Raw genomic sequence first — 17,500 nt, 5'->3', positions numbered from 1 at the left:
CTCTTTACTCGTCTGGTGTTTTCTGTGTTTCAGGTATTCTAAAGGTCTTCACGTGGAGACGCTGGAGACAGAGAAGGTACAAACACACACTCGTTAGTGCACATTATATAACAATCAGGCTCTGATCGTGTGTGTGTGTGTTATCAGAAGGAGCGGTTCATTCAGATCAGTAAGGTGGATGAAGAGGAGAGGAGGAGGAGAGAGCAGCAGAAGCAGCTGAGAGAGCAGGTGTGTGTGTTCAGTCACATGACCTCTGGATGAATGATGCCGTGATGTGAAGTGTTCATTGACTGATCGTGTGTGTTGCAGGAGGAGCTGAATGATGCTGTGGGTTTCTCCAGGGTTATCAGAGCCATCTCTAAATCTGTGAGTATCTCTCTCTCTCTCTCTCTCACACACACTCTTATTATTCTGATATGACCCATCCTGACCTGCTTGTGTGTGTGACGCAGGGCAAACTGGTGGTGGGCCACAACATGCTGCTGGACGTCATGCACACCATCCATCAGTTCTGTGGGCCGCTGCCTGAGGTAACATGAGCATGCACTGGAGGATTGTGGGGAAGTGTGGCATGTCACAGTCTGATCAGCTCTGTGTGTGTGTGTGTGTGTTACAGGAGCTGGATGACTTTAAGGAGGTGGCCATGTCTGTGTTTCCCAGGTAACCTGATCACGTGATCATGTGCATCACTGTTCACATCTGCACTAGCTCACGCTCTCTCTTTCTGTGTTTCAGGCTGTTAGACACCAAGCTGATGGCGTCCACGCAGCCCTTCAAGGTGTCACGTGTGTGTGTGTGTGTGTGTGTGTTCAGTAGTGATCTGGAGCAGTGTGTTTAATGTGTGTGTTTGTGTGACAGGAGATCATTAGCAACACATCACTGGCTGAACTGCACAAACAGCTGAGAGAGAAACCCTTCAAATCACCCACCACCGGTAACACATTCTCTCTCACACACACACACACAATCATATAAACGCATTCAGACTCAAACGTGTGCACATGACTCTCACTCATTCAGATTCACACTCACGCGTTCAGACTCGCGTCACACCTGTTGCTCTCCAGCCTCATACGTGTGTGTGTGTGTGTGTGTGTGTGTGTTCAGAGTGTCCTGAAGGCCTCCAGAGTTACGACACGTCCACGGAGCAGCTTCATGAAGCCGGTTATGACGCCTTCATCACTGGACTGTGCTTCATCTCCATGGCAAACTACCTGGGTGTGTGTGTGTGTGTGTGCGCGAGCAGTGATCTGCTTCCAGAAGCATTTTTTCCCCATAGTAATATTTAAAGAGTCTTATGAATAATTAAGAGTAATGAAATTCATGAACCAAACCAACCAGTTAAAGCATATCAATCATCAGTCTTGTTCAGTAGTGTGGCATTTTGCTGTTAAAATACTGTGTGTGTGAGTTACAACAGCTTTAGATCTGCTCCTCTAATCTAAATTCGGTCTGAATTGTCTGTTTATCAGCAGGTTTTTTAAGTTCTTTGTGTTTGTCTTTTACTCTCAGGGTCTTTTCTCACGCCTCCAAAGAGTTACATCTCTGCTCGCTCCAAACTCCTCGAACCCTTCTACAACAAGTGAGCCCCCCCCCCCCACACGCACACATGCACACGGGTCTGAATCGGTCTCTCATATGAGGTCATGTGTTTTCCAGATTATTCCTGATGAGGGTGATTGACATTCCATACATGAACATGAGTGGACCTGACCGTAAGAGTTAGAGACACACACTCTTATTCTCAATATACACAGTGTGTCTCATTCAAGCATTATACAGTGTCAGTTATCAAATGTTTTGTGTGTTCAGTGCAGCCCAAGAGAGATCATGTCCTGTACGTCACGTTCCCCAAAGAGTGGAAGACTAGCGACCTGTACCAGCTCTTCAGCGCCTTCGGTAACACTCACTCACTCACACACACACACACACTCTCTCATCTGTCTGTGTGTGTGCTGATCTGTGTCTGCCGTGTCTCAGGGAACATCCAGGTGTCGTGGATCGATGACATGTCGGCGTTTGTGTGTCTCAGTCAGACGGAGCAGGTTCAGATAGGTGAGAGACTCTCAGATGCTCTGCTGAGTTTCAGCGTGAGCCGATTGTCTGCTAACATCTGCCGTCTGTGCAGCCATGAACACCAGCCGCTACGCCGAGAGCTACCGCATCCAGACCTACGCCGAGTACCTGCAGTCCAGACAGAAGAGCACACACACCAGCAGGAGGTGGACCAATGACGGCTGGGCGGACACATCCTACAGCGCCGCCTCGGGCTTCAGCCGGTGAGTCCCACAGAGTCCCTCAGATGCGCGCCACCAGTCAGGCAGTCATCTGACCATATGAGTGTGTGTGTGTGTGTTCAGGCTGCAGGCGGTCAAGAGGAGCATCAGTCCGTCTCTAGAGGAGCAGAATCACGATGCTGACAGCAGCTGGACGAACTACAGCAGCGTCAAGAAGATCAAGACTGACGGTCAGTATTAGTGTCCACACCAACAGATGAAAAAGTTGTTCATTATAAATGCGTTGCAGTTTTGTCATCTGCCGCCTCTTTTTTTTTTTTTTTTTTTTTTTTTTTTTTTTTTTTTTTTTTTTTTTTTTTTTTTTTTTTTTCCCCAAGCTTCTTTAAAGTCAGATGGATTCTGATTGGCTGTCAGTGTTTTTGCTTATCACCTGGAAAAAATCTCTCTGAAAGTGATTCCAATTATATTTATCTTCTGTCATTTTTATTATAATTTAGCATTTAATAAACATTTATGGTAACACTGCTGTCTTTTTAGACCCGTTTATTTCATTCAAGGAGCTGCATGTAATTTTGACTGCACTAAAGCATAAAAACAGTCATACATTTGCAGATATTTAGCAATCATGTAAAGTTCATGTTTCTCTGAAAAACTGTTACAGCCAGTTATTCTCCTTTGAAAATGTTTGTTCCGTGTCAGAATGTCTGTTTGTTTTGGTCTGTGACTCCGCCCACTGACAGTTTATCCAATGATATTTCAACGATCTGGGTTGCCAGTTGTCAGAAAACCCAGCGTTATGCAGCCATGGAAGCCAGCAAACAAACTGGGTCAGAGGTCGCAGATTCTACCTGATCTAAAGCCTCGGCATGCAACTAAAAAGCTCTATGACCAGAGGCATATTTAAACGTGCAAAATAAATCGACTCAAAGCTTGTCGCCTTCCATTATCATTTAAGCATGTTCCTGTTGAGTTTTCTCAGAGCATAGAGTCTGAAGACGGGGGAGAAACCATATTGAATTTGGACAGCTCTACCCATTTTAACCACTAGCTGTCAATATTGCATACTGCACCTTTCCCATGAGATGTTTAATTTCGTTTGTCACAGGAAGCTGCTCGCAGACGAACGCTGAGGTCGCTGGCTCCTGTGATTGGCCCAGACTGCAGTAAGTGCCCCGCCCCTTTAACGCACTTGCATGATGCCGTGACTCCGTCTGATTGGCTGCTGTTTGTCCAGGCCTGATGAGGGCAGAGCCTCCGTGAGTCCAGTGCAGGAGGAGGCGGAGCCCGAGGACTCCTCAGCCAATCAGAGTCAAGGTAAAAGGAGCCGCAGACACAAGAAGAGGAAGTCAGACGGTGAGCGTTTACATTGACGTACGGCACGTAGCTCTCGTCCGCTGAACTCCAGCGTTTGATTGTTTTCTGTCGCACAGCTTCTGAAGCGCCGCCGCCGCCGCTCTTCGACGTTCCTCAGGTTTGGTAGCGACGGCTCAGCAGCCAATCGGAAGCCTCGCTCAGTCCGGGTGTAATCGACAGCCAATCGGAAGTCTGCACTTATCTCCTGACGCCCAGCGTGTGTCGTCTGTGACCTCCTGTGACCTCTCCTCGCGTGGCCCAAGTTCAGAGCGTTTTAAAGGTGCTGAAGTTACTGAGCCATTTCCTGTCTGAGTATGAGTGAGAGTATGAGTGTCCTGTAGTATTTTAACCTGGTTTCTGACAGTGCTCCCTCATTTTAAGTGTCTGTGTCCTGCAGGTTTATTTATTCCTTGTGAGGGTTTTTCATCTTTAGTTTAACGGTGAGAAAAAGAACAACGCGTGTCAAAGAATGTCTGATGATGTCATCACGAATGTCCTGTTCATATCCTTGTATTTTTTTTTTTGTATGAAATGTTGAAATGTTCCCTTTTCCAGGGGAGATGAAATTAAAGAGTCTTTCTTAGTACGTCTGTGTCGAGCTGTTCATTCAGACTGAACCGAGTTAACCAATGATTGGCTTTGCCTTGTTCAGATCTTTCTGATATTGCTCTTTATTACAGATTCAGAATGATACAGGGGACAAAACTAGCGCAACACCGCTGTTTAAGATATGTGTTTATATATAAGTGTAGGATTGATCCTCAGACCTCACTGCTGGATTATAGCAAAATGAAGTGACTCCAGTAGCTCCATATTTAGAGCCGAGTGATGAGAAACCTCTACTACAGTCAGACTCATTCACTAAATTATTCTTAAGATCACTGCACACGGAGTCAGAAGTTTTCGCACGTTAAATAAGACCTCTCACTGTCAATCACGTTTACACTACCTCCGAAATTTGTCCGTCATAAAAACAACGAAATCATCCTCGCCGCTTGAAGACTCCATTTAGTACTATTTTTGCCCTTTTATTTTTTTATTTATTATTATTATTATTTTTTTCGGACTCGGTGTGCATGGTTTCAGGATAACGAATATGAAGAAACGCATACAAAAATTATAAACTTTTTTTTTTTTTTTCATGAATGACTGCTGATTAAATTTGAAGAAACTGATTGTTTAATTTGAGAGAGAAATTTCCATTTGTTTTCAATTTTCTGAGAATCCCATTATTACCGGTCTGCTCTTCTAGAGGTCTGTTATTTACGCGCGAAGATTAAACGGAAATCCGGTTGGCGCTTAAATTCAAATTTCCTTCGAAGCAGTCTCTCGGACGGTTTAACGGCAGAATGAACGGTTCATCTGATCTCTCCCTCGGTGATGACCGTTACAGCTCGAGATCAATATGGATCAGAGTCAGAAGGTATGGTGAAAGATACAAAATACAATTGAATAAATATATAATCTCTGGCGCAGGCCAGTCAAACAGTTTAACATGCTTTTAGTTCAGGAACGACATCAGAGTCGCTTGATAGTTAGGAAAACTGACTCTAGAGTTCAGCAATGCCAAATAAAAGCTTTCATTTATCTTATTGATTGTGATATTTTCACTTTGATACAGGCCTTGTTAATAGCCACAATTTAAAGGTTTTATTTAGCCTACAAAATCATATTTAAACACCGAATTAGCACGCAGACTTTTTTTTTTTTTTTTCTTTCACTTTTTCTTTATTTTATAAAATGATAGCACAGCAGAAGCATATATTCTGTACAGCATGTCTGGATTCAGAGCCACAGGAAGTAGGAGAACAGAGAACAGGAAGCTCTGCTTGACGCTCTTAGCATTGTTATATGCCACTCTATAGTAGGACTTTCTAGCCTGACTGTTATAGCCCGGTAATGCATGAGTCTGTCAGTGACGTTCTTAGCGTCGTTATACACCAGTCTCTTGCTGACGCTCTTAGCTCCTCTATGCATGAAGCTCTGGAGGATGCTCTGGGAGATGCTTTCATCAGCGCTGTTTCTGAAGCTCTGGGTGATGCTCTTCACAACACGAAACATCCCGAATAAAAACATTTAAAGGCCCCACAAATATATGTAGAGATGCAGCCTTTTACAAGCATTATCAGGCCTCTGTTAGTCACTGAAGAAAAGAGAGAAAACACCGGTTTAGTCTGAGTTGGTCACTCATATGTGACTCTGGAGCACAAAACCAGTCATAAGGGTCAGTTTTTTAAATTGGAATTTCTGCATCATCTGAAAGCTGAATAAATAATCTTTCCATTGATGTATGGTTTATGATAGGATAATATTGCTACAAATATAGCTGTGCTACAGATGACTGCTTTTGTGCTGCAGGGTCACAAATGTATCAAGTTTAATAAGATTAAATAAGACCATTAATCCTTTGGTGGTGTTTGTGTAGTGGTCAATTATTTATTTCTCAATGAATTGAATGTATTATATTTAGGGGCCAAGCACCGAAGGTCTCTTGTATCTGTTTTCTTCCGCTCTTGAGTCGATGGCAGCCCGTGACCTGTCTAAAACCCTCGAGCGCCAGCAGTAGGCCATATTCTTTGGTTCACGCCGAGTCGAATGCTTACCAAAGTTAAAATTTCTACAGGTCAAGGTTTTTCACTATTTTTAAGTTTTACCAAGTTTTGTACCATTCTGATGAAGTAAAAAAAAACAATGTACAATTCTTTGGTCAAAAATGACCGAACAACACCCAAGGGTTAATGATGGAGGGGAACACACAATGCCTCGAGTCTCTTCTGGACTCTCACCAGTTGCTGTAATGCAGCGGTCTTCAGTCCCTGAGCAGCTGACGGTGTTCCAGCAGTCCTGCCCATCGCTGTAGTATATGTCCTTCCATTGGGAACACTAGTGCTGGGATCTACAGGAGGAATCAAGCTCATCTAATGAAACAACACTCCTTCAGCTGCTTTATCAGTTCCTCAGAGAAGATCATGTCCCTCCCTGCATTATTTTTTTCTTGACTATGACACACAGAAGTGAAATGAGTGTCGAGGAAGACATTAATGTGCACTTCAGGTGAGGAGAGCACAGTACCTGCAGCATCTCTGGAGTTACAGAAGTGCGTGCCGCAGCAGGGAAAAGCTGGCTTTCATATGCCAAAGTTCATAGAACCTTCTTCACACTCATCAATGCATTCTTTTTCATTCATTTTTATATGAGTGTCACCTAAAAACATAACTGATACAGGAAAGATGAACACGGTTTGATGGGAAATGTACAGTGGAGGCCACAATGATTAGAGCACTAGTATTATAATCAGCTAAAACTGGTTTGAGTCCGTTATTTCTATCTTTTGCTGTAGTGTCAGAAGGAAACATGAGCGCTGGACACTCTGAGCTGAGCATGTTTTGCTTCAGTGTTCTTTCTTTAATTGCTAATGTGATGTTTTTCCTCCACAGACTGAACTAAATGAAGCATTGCTTGGTAATTGGTTTTATCTAATTGTGTTCTTAAATTTATCAGCTGACAGCTATTCAACCCAATTCATTACATACCTTTCTATCAGTTATCTGACATTATCAAGATCAGTTTGATCTGACAGTTTATCTCTGAGCTCTTCTCATATTTTATTACCATCTTCTAAACTATAGCCAATAAACTGTAATAATGGGAGAAATTTTGAAGGTGTCTGAATAAATGTTGGTTTGACTGTACATAGTCTATAATACATTTGCTACCAATTTATTTAGTGTGTGTGTGTATATATATATATAATGCTTCATATATTTATTTAATATGCATTATAATCCACCTGATAATAAACTAAGATATATAATACATTATAATATGTATGCATTGTCGCACCTTTAAACAATATAATGCATTAAAGCAATCAATTTCACATACAATAAAGAATCTGCTAATTTTGTAATGCATTTTAACTCAATTCATAAATAATTCAATGTATTACAACGAACATTATGAATTATGTTAATGTTCGTAGTAATACATACGTTGTAATACATTGTAGTAATATAATTATGTTCATGTTCAAATGACCTACATGTCACTGCTGGTTATACTCTGTATAATTGTGTATGTGACAAATAAAACTCTTGAATCTTGAATTACTTTTATAATACATTGTGCACAAAGGCTTTAAACAGTATAGTGTTAGGAAAACGTTTTTTATACAAATACAAATGTCATTCTATATATTTTCATAACTTAAAAAAAAAAGAAAACGGGTGTGATGCATGGTCTTGTAACTCGCGCCGTCAAACGCGTTTCGTAATCACATGTCCCACTCGGCGCTCTGTATGACGCGAGCGGAGGAGAGCGTGGAGCGCGACAGACACAAACACACGCGCGTGAGGAGCGCGTTTAAGCTGGAGTTTCTTCATCGCTTCATTCAGAACAAGCAGCAGAGAGAGTGTTTGATAAAGAGCAGTCATGTCTGAGACGCGCAAAAGGAGCAGGAGGCACTTCGGCGGATACGCGCACAAGAAGCAGCGGGGCTCCCGCGAGCTGGAGGTGGGCGCGCAGGGCGTGCTCGTCACCTGTAACATGAACGAGCGTAAGTGCACGAGTGAAGCCTTCAGTCTGCTCAACGAGTACGCGGACGCGCTCTACGGCCCTGAGCAGGTGATGTCAGATATGCGTTTTACTTTCTAGTGCATATGGTCTATAGAGTATCACTATACTATCACTGTAGAGTATCACTATACTATCACTACAGAGTATCACTATACTATCACTACAGAGTATCACTATACTATCACTACAGAGTATCACTATACTATCACTACAGAGTATCACTATACTATCACTATAGAGTATCACTATACTATCACTGTCACTATAGAGTATCACTATACTATCACTGTAGAGTATCACTATACTATCACTACAGAGTATCACTACACTATCACTATAGAGTATCACTATACTATCACTGTCACTATAGAGTATCACTATACTATCACTACAGAGTATCACTATACTATCACTGTCACTATAGAGTATCACTATACTATCACTACAGAGTATCACTATACTGTCACTGTCACTATAGAGTATCACTATACTATCACAACAGAGTATCACTATACTATCACTGTCACTATAGAGTATCACTATACTATCACTACAGAGTATCACTATACTGTCACTGTCACTATAGAGTATCACTATACTATCACTACAGAGTATCACTATACTATCACTACAGAGTATCACTATACTATCACTGTCACTATAGAGTATCACTATACTATCACTACAGAGTATCACTATACTGTCACTGTCACTATAGAATATCACTATACTATCACTACAGAGTATCACTATTCTATCACTACAGAGTATCACTATACTGTCACTGTCACTACAGAGTATCACTATACTATCACTACAGAGTATCACTATTCTATCACTACAGAGTATCACTATACTATCACTATCACTATAGAGTATCACTATACTATCACTGTCACTACAGAGTATCACTATACTATCACTACAGAGTATCACTATACTATCACTACAGAGTATCACTATACTATCACTACAGAGTATCACTATACTATCACTGTCACTACAGAGTATCACTATACTATCACTGTCACTACAGAGTATCACTATACTATCACTACAGAGTATCACTATACTATCACTACAGAGTATCACTATACTGTCACTGTCACTACAGAGTATCACTATACTGTCACTGTCACTACAGAGTATCACTATACTATCACTACAGAGTATCACTATTCTATCACTACAGAGTATCACTATACTATCACTATAGAGTATCACTATACTATCACTGTCACTATAGAGTATCACTATACTATCACTATAGAGTAATTTTTTATTTTTTTGTTATCACTTATATGGCCATTTGACTTATAGCAATGTCCAGTGTTTCCCATAAATTGAGGTATTTGTGGTGGCCAGTCACAATATCAAAACTGCACAAATAGCTAGGTTTTCCAAAAGGCTTATACTTCGTTGAAACATGAGCATTGTACATTTCAAAATAAAAATGCGGCACAGGGGTTTTTATATGAATGTATCTTTGAAAAGAACTGACCATTTTCAGAAAAGCTCGATGTGGTTTTCATTTGGTCTTTCCTGTGATGTAGGGTTTGTGAGCTCAGTATAGTATTTGATTACAGTCGTTACCGGGGAAACCACTATATCTGCCGCTCCAACAGCGCCTCCTGCTGGCAGAGAATCAGTTTGCATTTGCAAGTCTGTGGGAAACACTGCTGTCTGTCAGCAAACATAAACAAAAAGCTTCAGAACTGTTTTGAGAAAGTGCTTAAGTTTTGAGCTATGTATTATTACTATAAATTAGGCTACTAATACTACTACTACTATCTTGTGCCGTGCCCTGGGGGGGGAATTAGGCCAAAAAATCGGCATCATATATTAATCATTGATCGCTAGAAACGATTTCATTAGAAGTGTCGACTTCTAATGCTGACACTTAAATTAATTGTTTTTCACTCGTTATTAATGTATTTTGAATGCAAAGTGCACTTTATTTAATTTTTTTTTTTATTAGTGTTGATTTGTTATGCATGTTATGTATCTTTATTAAAAGCAAGTTTTGTAATAACCAATTTGTTCCGGTCTGGACCTTTGACCCTGATGACAATTCATATTTGGACCTTTGAATGTAGACTTTGAGAACCCCTGCTGTAGACTATCACTATAGAGATGTGTTACTGTATGTGTTACAGCCTGCAGACACACAGGGCAGTCTCAGTGAGGAGGAGGAGGATGATGAAGACGCCGAGGCGGCTCTGAAGAAGGAAGTGTCTCAGATACAGTCGTCTATAAAGACACATCAGCAGAGGTTCAGTGCGGTGGAGAGCGGAGCTAATAACGTGGTGTTCATTCGCACGCATGGAGTCGGTGAGAGAATCAGATCATGAGCTCCATCAGAGCACCTCAAGTTCAGATCATAACCTCTCTGTGTGTGTGTGTGTGTGTGTGTGTCTCTCTCTCTCTCTCTCTCTCAGACCCAGAGCAGCTGGTGCATCACATTCTGTCAGACCTCCATCAGACGAAGAAGAGGAAGTCACGTGTGATCCTGCGCATGCTGCCGGTCAGTGCCACATGTAAGGCGTTTCCCGAGGACATGGAGAAGTTCCTGAGTGTGTTTCTGGAGCGCTGGTTCAGAGCGCCGCTGCGAGCCACATACCAGATCTGCTTCAAAGCCAGAAACAGCAGCCACAACAAGAGAGAGGAGGTCATCACAGCTGTGGCTGGTACAGCAGCACACACACTTACTCACACACACACACACACACACACTATAACACACTTACACACACACTCACTCACACACACTCTCATTTCTCATGGCTGTCTGTTCTCTGCTGGTGTTAGGTCTGGTGGGGAAGCTGAATCCACTGAATAAGGTGGATCTGACCAACCCTGAGCTCTCCATCATCATCGAGATCATCAAGGCAGTCTGCTGCGTCAGCGTCCTCAAGGACTACACGCTCTTCCGCAAGTACAACCTGCAGGAAGTGGCCAAGGAGCCCACCAATCAGAGCACAGGCCCTCAGGAACCAGCCAATCAGAGCACAGGCCTGCAGGAACCAGCCAATCAGAACATGGGCCCGCAGGACGCAGCCAATCAGAACACAACCCCACAGGAAGCAGCCAATCAGATGCAGGAACACGGGGATGGAGGGAAAGTGGATGGGAGCGCAGAGAGCTGCGACATCACCGCTGGCAACGGGATGAAGGAGGCGGAGCTTGAGTGAATGTGTGTCACATGACTCTGGCTGCATTTTTAAAACCATTTCTACACAGTTTATGTGTTTTGTTCAGGCTTCACCTGGATGTCTTTGTTTTTACTTCTGTATTTTGGGTGATATTAACAGTTTCTGTTCATTGTACGGGATTCTTGTGTCATTTTGGAGACATTTTCCTCTGAAAAGAAGACCGAGGTGTGGAAATCCAATAAAACAACTGAAATCACGTGTGATGTTTCATTATATAAAATAGGCTTTGAAAAACACAGTTGTCTTTTCTGATTGCTGCCAGATCCTCAGAAGTGCTCCTGAACTGTTGATTGATTCTGAAGCGTCTGCAGGGGTTTAGTGTGTGCTGAAGCGGAAGCTGAGTCCTGATTGTTGTGAATAAGCAGGCGGGCGTCTCGGGGTCAGTGTGGTGTTAAAGGTCATGGCGTTGTGAAACAATAGTGATCTCTGGAGACGAGGATTAGCCTTCACCGTGACCTTTCCTGATGGCAGGAGACAGGGGTCACGCTGATGACCCGCAGCAGTGCTTCATTACAGAGATATATCTGCAGGAGCGCTTCACACTAATGACACCTGTGTTCACTCACATGGCTTTACTGAACAGTTTGATTTACATTTTAATATTTCAGAATCATATTTCAGAGAAAAAATGTACTTAGAAGTGAGAGAAACCTGAGAAAACCTCACTTTGGGGACATTCTCATAATAAAGGAAAGAAACAAATATGCTAAGTCTTCTGTTAGGTTTGGTGTGTAGGGTAGTAGTTCTAGCTAGCTGTACAGAAAAACAATAGAAGTCTAATTAGACACCTGAGTGTGTGTGTGTGTGTGTGTCAGCTGAGGTCGGGCTCCTACAGTGTGTCAGATGGCATGGAGTGTGACCTTTAACATCCTTCCTCCTCTTCCTCCTTGAGATGGACAGATTTCAAGATTTAATCTTGTTTAGCTTGGAGTCAAAAACAGCACCAACTTCATCCTTCATGTTTGTTTGTTTGTTTGTATATTCTGTCTCACCTTCTAATATTGTGCCATAAAACAGTGGCAATAGTATAATGCTTGAAATAAGTAAATATGTAATAGCAGTGAAATTGAATTTAATAGCTTTCCAACAAAGAAAAGAGCAGCTGTTGCTACAATATTATCCAATAAAACGTTTACGAACTTACGCTGCAACAAATTTGATAAAAGGAGATCCATGTAGGAGCATATATTTACATCGAGTGAGAGACAGAGCAGTGGGGAGGATGAGGAGGATGAAGAGGAAGATGAGGAGGAGGATGAGGATGAAGAGGAGGAGGAAGATGAAGAGGAGGATGAAGAGGAGGGTGAGGATGAAGAGGAGGAGGAGGATGAAGAGGAGGATGAGGATGAAGAGGAGGATGAGGATGAAGAGGAGGAGGAGGATGAAGAGGAGAAGGAGGATGAAGAGGAGGATGAAGAGGAGGATGAGGATGATTGACTTCCCTCGTGTTTCACTGACAGCTCGAGACTCAAACTCCCCTCAGGTAAAGACATCTTTATTCTATTACTTTAAACTTCATAAACATGTACTATTATTAATATTTACACGGATTAATCTTCCGGATATTGTTATTGTTAGTCGAGAGGAAGCGTCGCTTGATTGTCTCGTGTTCAGTAAAGTTAATCATTATATCTGACAGACACTCATTCTGACTGAAGATATGAAGTAAACACATGTTGCATGCAAATTAATAACTGAGTCATAATATATTTAGGGGTACATTTCAGGTCAGCCAAGAAGTCAGAAAAGGAGTATTCTTTTTTGATAAATAAACTAGGTGGTTGAATAATATATCCCCTCAATGTGCTAAATTAATTATTTGGCAAGCTTAAGCTCTAATGACTTTTTAAATATGTTAATGAAATTTAACATTTGATTCATTAACTGTGTTAGGGACAAATTCTGTGTCAAAGGAAACATGAATGAAGTACCACATGTTTGCTAACACATTTGTTTGAAGGTTTTTGAGTCTATTCTCCAGAGTTTTGGATGTTGTCTGTCGAGCTGATAATGGCATCCTAATGGGCGTTCTGTGAGATGCTATCATGAAGGATGAACTTTCTTCAACTGAAATCCACAGTAAGCTGAATTTAGCGTTATTCACCATCCTTACCAAAGACATGCATCTCCAGAGATATCCCCATCTTTTTGTCTGATGGTTTAGTTCACATTTAAAAGATTTATAACAGAAAAACCGCACATAACACAGCTGACATGTATGCACTTAGTATCCATAAAGCCATTTAAACACACACATTATAAAGTTAATGACTATATTACATTATTATAAAGTTAATGAAGTTTTATAATGCATCATGACACTTCAAGTTGAAAGGACTTGTTCAATAACATCATAACACTTTATCAGTCATGATAAATTATAGTGATATATAAAAAATATATAGTGATATTCTCAATGTTACTCAGAAAACAGGATACAGGAGGTTTAAATAATTCGAAATACTTCTGCTTAATGTTACACTGTTAGATATGCAAAAGAAATCTCTCCTGTCTCTTGCTCTGGCTACTGTGTATAGACCGCCAGGGCCATATACAGATTTCCTAAAAGAATTTGCAGATTTCCTCTCAGATCTACTAGTTAATGTTGATAAACTGCTAATTGTCGGAGATTTTAACATTCACGTTGATAATACAAACGATTAGCGTTTACTGACCTAATAAACTCTTTTGGAGTCAAGCAAAACGTCACCGGGCCCACTCATCGTTTTAATCATACGCTAGATTTAATTATATCGCATGGACTTGATCTTACTGATATAGATATAGTACCTCAAAGTGATGATGTTACTGATCATTTCCTTGTATCGTGCATGCTGCGTATTACTGATATTAGTTATATGGCTCCACGTTATCGTCCGGGGAGAACTATTGTTCCAGCCACCAAAGACAGATTCACAAATAACCTGCCTGATTTCTCTCAACTGCTCTGTGTACCCATAAATACACATGAACTAGACGAAATGACTAGCAACATGGGCACTATCTTCTCTAATACATTAGAAGCTGTTGCCTCCCTCAAATTGAAAAAGGTTAGAGAAAAACGTACTGTGCCATGGTACAACAGTTATACCCATTCTCTCAAGAAAGAAACTCGTATTCTTGAGCGCAAATGGAGAAAAACTAAATTAGAAGTTTTTAGAATTGCGTGGAAAAACAGTATGTCCAGCTATAGACAGGCTCTAAAAGCTGCAGGGCAGAGCATATCCACAAACTCATAGATAATAACTAAAACAATCCAAGGTTCTTATTTAGCACAGTGGCTAGACTAACTAATAAACAGACACCACCCGATCTAAATATTCCCTCACAGTTTAATAGTAATGACTTTATGAATTTCTTTACTGATAAAATAGATAACATCAGAAATACAATATCAAATGTAGATTCTACTGCGTCTAGTATTTCAGCTTCATTCATCGCACCCAAAGAAAAACTGCAGTGCTTTACAACTATAGGACAGGAAGAGCTAAATAAACTTATCAGTGCATCTAAACCAACAACGTGTTTATTAGATCCTGTACCCACTAAACTACTGAAAGAGTTGTTACCCGTAGCAGAAAAACCGCTTCTCAATATTATTAACTCATCGTTATCTTTAGGTCACGTCCCAAAACCATTCAAGCTGGCGGTTATTAAGCCTCTTATTAAGAAACCACAACTAGATTCTAATGAACTGGCAAATTACAGACCCATTTCAAATCTTCCGTTTATGTCAAAAATTTTAGAAAAAGTTGTGTCTACTCAATTATGCTCCTTTTTGCAAAAAAATTATCTCTATGAAGAATTTCAATCAGGTTTCAGGCCTCACCATAGCACAGAAACTGCACTTGTTAAAATTACAAATGACTTCTTGCTTCAGATCAAGGCTGCATCTCATTGCTAGTATTACTTGATCTTAGTGCTGCGTTTGACACTATAGACCATGACATACTCATAGATCGATTACAAAACTATACTGGTATTCAAGGGCAGGCTTTAAGATGGTTTAGATCCTACCTGTCCGATCGCTACCACTTTGTTCATTTAAATGGGGAGTCATCACAATTATCACCAGTAAAGTATGGAGTATCACAAGGATCTGTCCTAGGTCCTCTGCTATTTTCAATATACATGTTGCCCCTTGGAAATATTATTAGAAAACACGGGATAAGTTTTCATTGCTATGCTGATGATACTCAATTATATATCTCAACAAGACCAGATGAAACTTCTAAACTATCTAAGATGATAGATTGTGTAAAAAGTGTAAAAGATTGGATGACCAATAATTTCCTCCTCCTAAATTCAGATAAGACAGAGATATTACTTATTGGACCAAAAAACAGTACACATAATCTCGTGGATTATAATTTGCAACTAGACAGATGCACTATCACGTCCTCTAAAGTCAAAAATCTGGGTGTTATATCAGACAGCAACTTGTCCTTTGAAAATCATATTTCCCATGTTACAAAAACAGCATTCTTCCATCTTAGAAACATTGCCAAGCTTCGAAACATGCTACCTGCTTCTGATGCAGAAAAGCTAGTTGATGCATTCATGACCTCTAGACTGGACTATTGTAATGCACTGCTAGCTGGTTGTCCTGCATCTTCAATAAACAAGCTACAGATAGTCCAAAATGCAGCGGCTAGAGTTCTTACCAGATCAAGAAAATATGATCATATTACCCCAATTTTACAGTCTCTGCACTGGCTACCTATTCAGTTCCGTATCATTTACAAAATATTATCACTTGCCTATAAGGCCCTAAATGGTTTAGCTCCTGCGTACCCAACTTGTCTTCTACCACGCTACAATCCAACCCGCTCTCTAAGGTCGCAAAACTCTGGACTTTTGGTAGTACCTAGGATAGCAAAGTCCACTAAAGGAGGTAGAGCTTTTTCACATTTGGCTCCCAAACTCTGGAATAGCCTTCCTGATAACATTCGGGGTTCAGACACACTCTCTCTGTTTAAATCTAGATTAAAGACACATCTCTTTAGCCAAGCATTCACATAATGCATCTTATAATCTTGTACTGCAGTTATATCTGATCAAATGTACATTATTATTATTCTTTAGCTTGGGTTGAACAAATCATTTTTGCTTAGATGGAACAGCAGCTACGCTAATCATGTCTCTGCTTGTCTCTACGTTTCTGCCACGGGATTAACAGGAATTACAGAACTTCAGTCTGGATCCAACCATTACATGATCTGAGATGACCGAACACCTGAGATGGAGGATCAGCGCCGGGAGATGACGTATGTGTCCCTGATCGTAGGCAGAGGCCAGACACCTGGATGAACGCCAGAGACAGAACCCCATTGAGGACCCCGCCACTTAGACAGCCATCGGAAAAGACCACTGGAACCAGCTGAGCCCATTCAACCTGACTTGCTGCAGTTTGGAACTGAACTGCTGGTTTGTTTGGCCAGAGGAGAATTGGCCCCCCGACTGAGCCTGGTTTCTCCCAAGGTTTTTTTCTCTATTCTGTCACCGATGGAGTTTTGGTTCCTTGCCGCTGTCGCCTCTGGCTTGCTTAGTTGGGGACGCTTCATTTCCAGCGATATCGCCGACCTTATTGCAAAGACACTATTCAAACTTATTGACACTTTATTTTCCTTTTTTTGATATTGTGCAGTGCTTTGACACAATTTGCATTGTAAAAAGCGCTATATAAGTAAGGTGACTTGACTCATGACTGTGTGGAAATTAGGGTGACCATACATGCCATTCTTCCCGGACATGTCCTGGCCAGGATTTCTATATTGCTTTGATTCAGAGTACCTCGAGAGCGTTTCGAAAACATAAGGACATATGTTTTATGACACCACACAGTCATACACCACACGCAAACAAAGCCAAAACCTAGATATTTTAGGCAAAGTAGAAATCCTGGCCAGTACGTGTCTGGGAAGAATGGCCCATATGGTCACCCTACAGAAACAGATATATGCCAAATCTATAATATTATATAGGATTAAGTCAATCATGAGGAATTCTGAATGCATTATAACCCTTGACAAATGTGAATATAATGTGTATATAATATTATGGATAGGCCTTCATAGAAAGTGTGGCCGTGATTAGATCAGTTCAGTTTATCCATTGTAATGC

The 17,500-nt window shown here is 41.0% G+C and overlaps 2 protein-coding genes across 3 annotated transcripts in view; both read left to right on the top strand.

The window, feature by feature from the left end:
* Window positions 1-4,176, top strand: part of LOC306874155 (poly(A)-specific ribonuclease PARN) — an 8,654-nt gene extending 4,478 nt beyond the window's left edge. The window contains exons 10-26 of one of the 2 annotated variants that reach the window (XM_079423973.1): window positions 34-76; window positions 148-228; window positions 310-366; window positions 453-530; window positions 617-660; window positions 736-778; window positions 859-934; window positions 1,108-1,218; window positions 1,513-1,582; window positions 1,660-1,715; window positions 1,813-1,899; window positions 1,981-2,055; window positions 2,129-2,279; window positions 2,361-2,467; window positions 3,343-3,400; window positions 3,472-3,590; window positions 3,668-4,176. In XM_079423973.1, coding sequence (XP_079280099.1) covers window positions 34-76; window positions 148-228; window positions 310-366; window positions 453-530; window positions 617-660; window positions 736-778; window positions 859-934; window positions 1,108-1,218; window positions 1,513-1,582; window positions 1,660-1,715; window positions 1,813-1,899; window positions 1,981-2,055; window positions 2,129-2,279; window positions 2,361-2,467; window positions 3,343-3,400; window positions 3,472-3,590; window positions 3,668-3,717 — 1,306 coding nt within the window. In that variant the 3' untranslated portion in view covers window positions 3,718-4,176. The remainder of the gene's footprint in view (window positions 1-33; window positions 77-147; window positions 229-309; window positions 367-452; window positions 531-616; window positions 661-735; window positions 779-858; window positions 935-1,107; window positions 1,219-1,512; window positions 1,583-1,659; window positions 1,716-1,812; window positions 1,900-1,980; window positions 2,056-2,128; window positions 2,280-2,360; window positions 2,468-3,342; window positions 3,401-3,471; window positions 3,591-3,667) is intronic. The other variant, XM_079423974.1, reaches the window with a different exon arrangement.
* A 3,696-nt stretch (window positions 4,177-7,872) lies between these two features.
* Window positions 7,873-11,573, top strand: thumpd1 (THUMP domain containing 1). The gene is made up of 4 exons (XM_079423674.1): window positions 7,873-8,213; window positions 10,322-10,496; window positions 10,604-10,852; window positions 10,974-11,573. Exons 1-4 carry the CDS (start codon window positions 8,022-8,024, stop codon window positions 11,354-11,356), a joined length of 999 nt encoding a protein of 332 aa, XP_079279800.1. The 5' UTR covers window positions 7,873-8,021; the 3' UTR covers window positions 11,357-11,573.
* The last annotated feature ends 5,927 nt before the right edge of the window (window positions 11,574-17,500 follow it).

This window comes from Barbus barbus (assembly GCF_936440315.1).
Source record: "Barbus barbus genome assembly, chromosome: 8".
NCBI classification, from domain to species: Eukaryota; Metazoa; Chordata; class Actinopteri; order Cypriniformes; family Cyprinidae; genus Barbus; species Barbus barbus.
This window is presented reverse-complemented; position numbering and strand designations above follow the sequence as displayed.

What these genes read in the sequence shown, in the direction of transcription:
- thumpd1 (XM_079423674.1), top strand. Translation starts at nt 8,022, where the DNA reads ATGTCTGAGACGCGCAAAAGGAGCAGGAGGCACTTCGGCGGATACGCG. An exon ending in CATTCGCACGCATGGAGTCG is followed by an intron (nt 10,497 to 10,603) that starts GTGAGAGAATCA and finishes TCTCTCTCTCAG; the next exon opens with ACCCAGAGCAGCTGGTGCAT. An exon ending in GGTCATCACAGCTGTGGCTG is followed by an intron (nt 10,853 to 10,973) that starts GTACAGCAGCAC and finishes TGCTGGTGTTAG; the next exon opens with GTCTGGTGGGGAAGCTGAAT.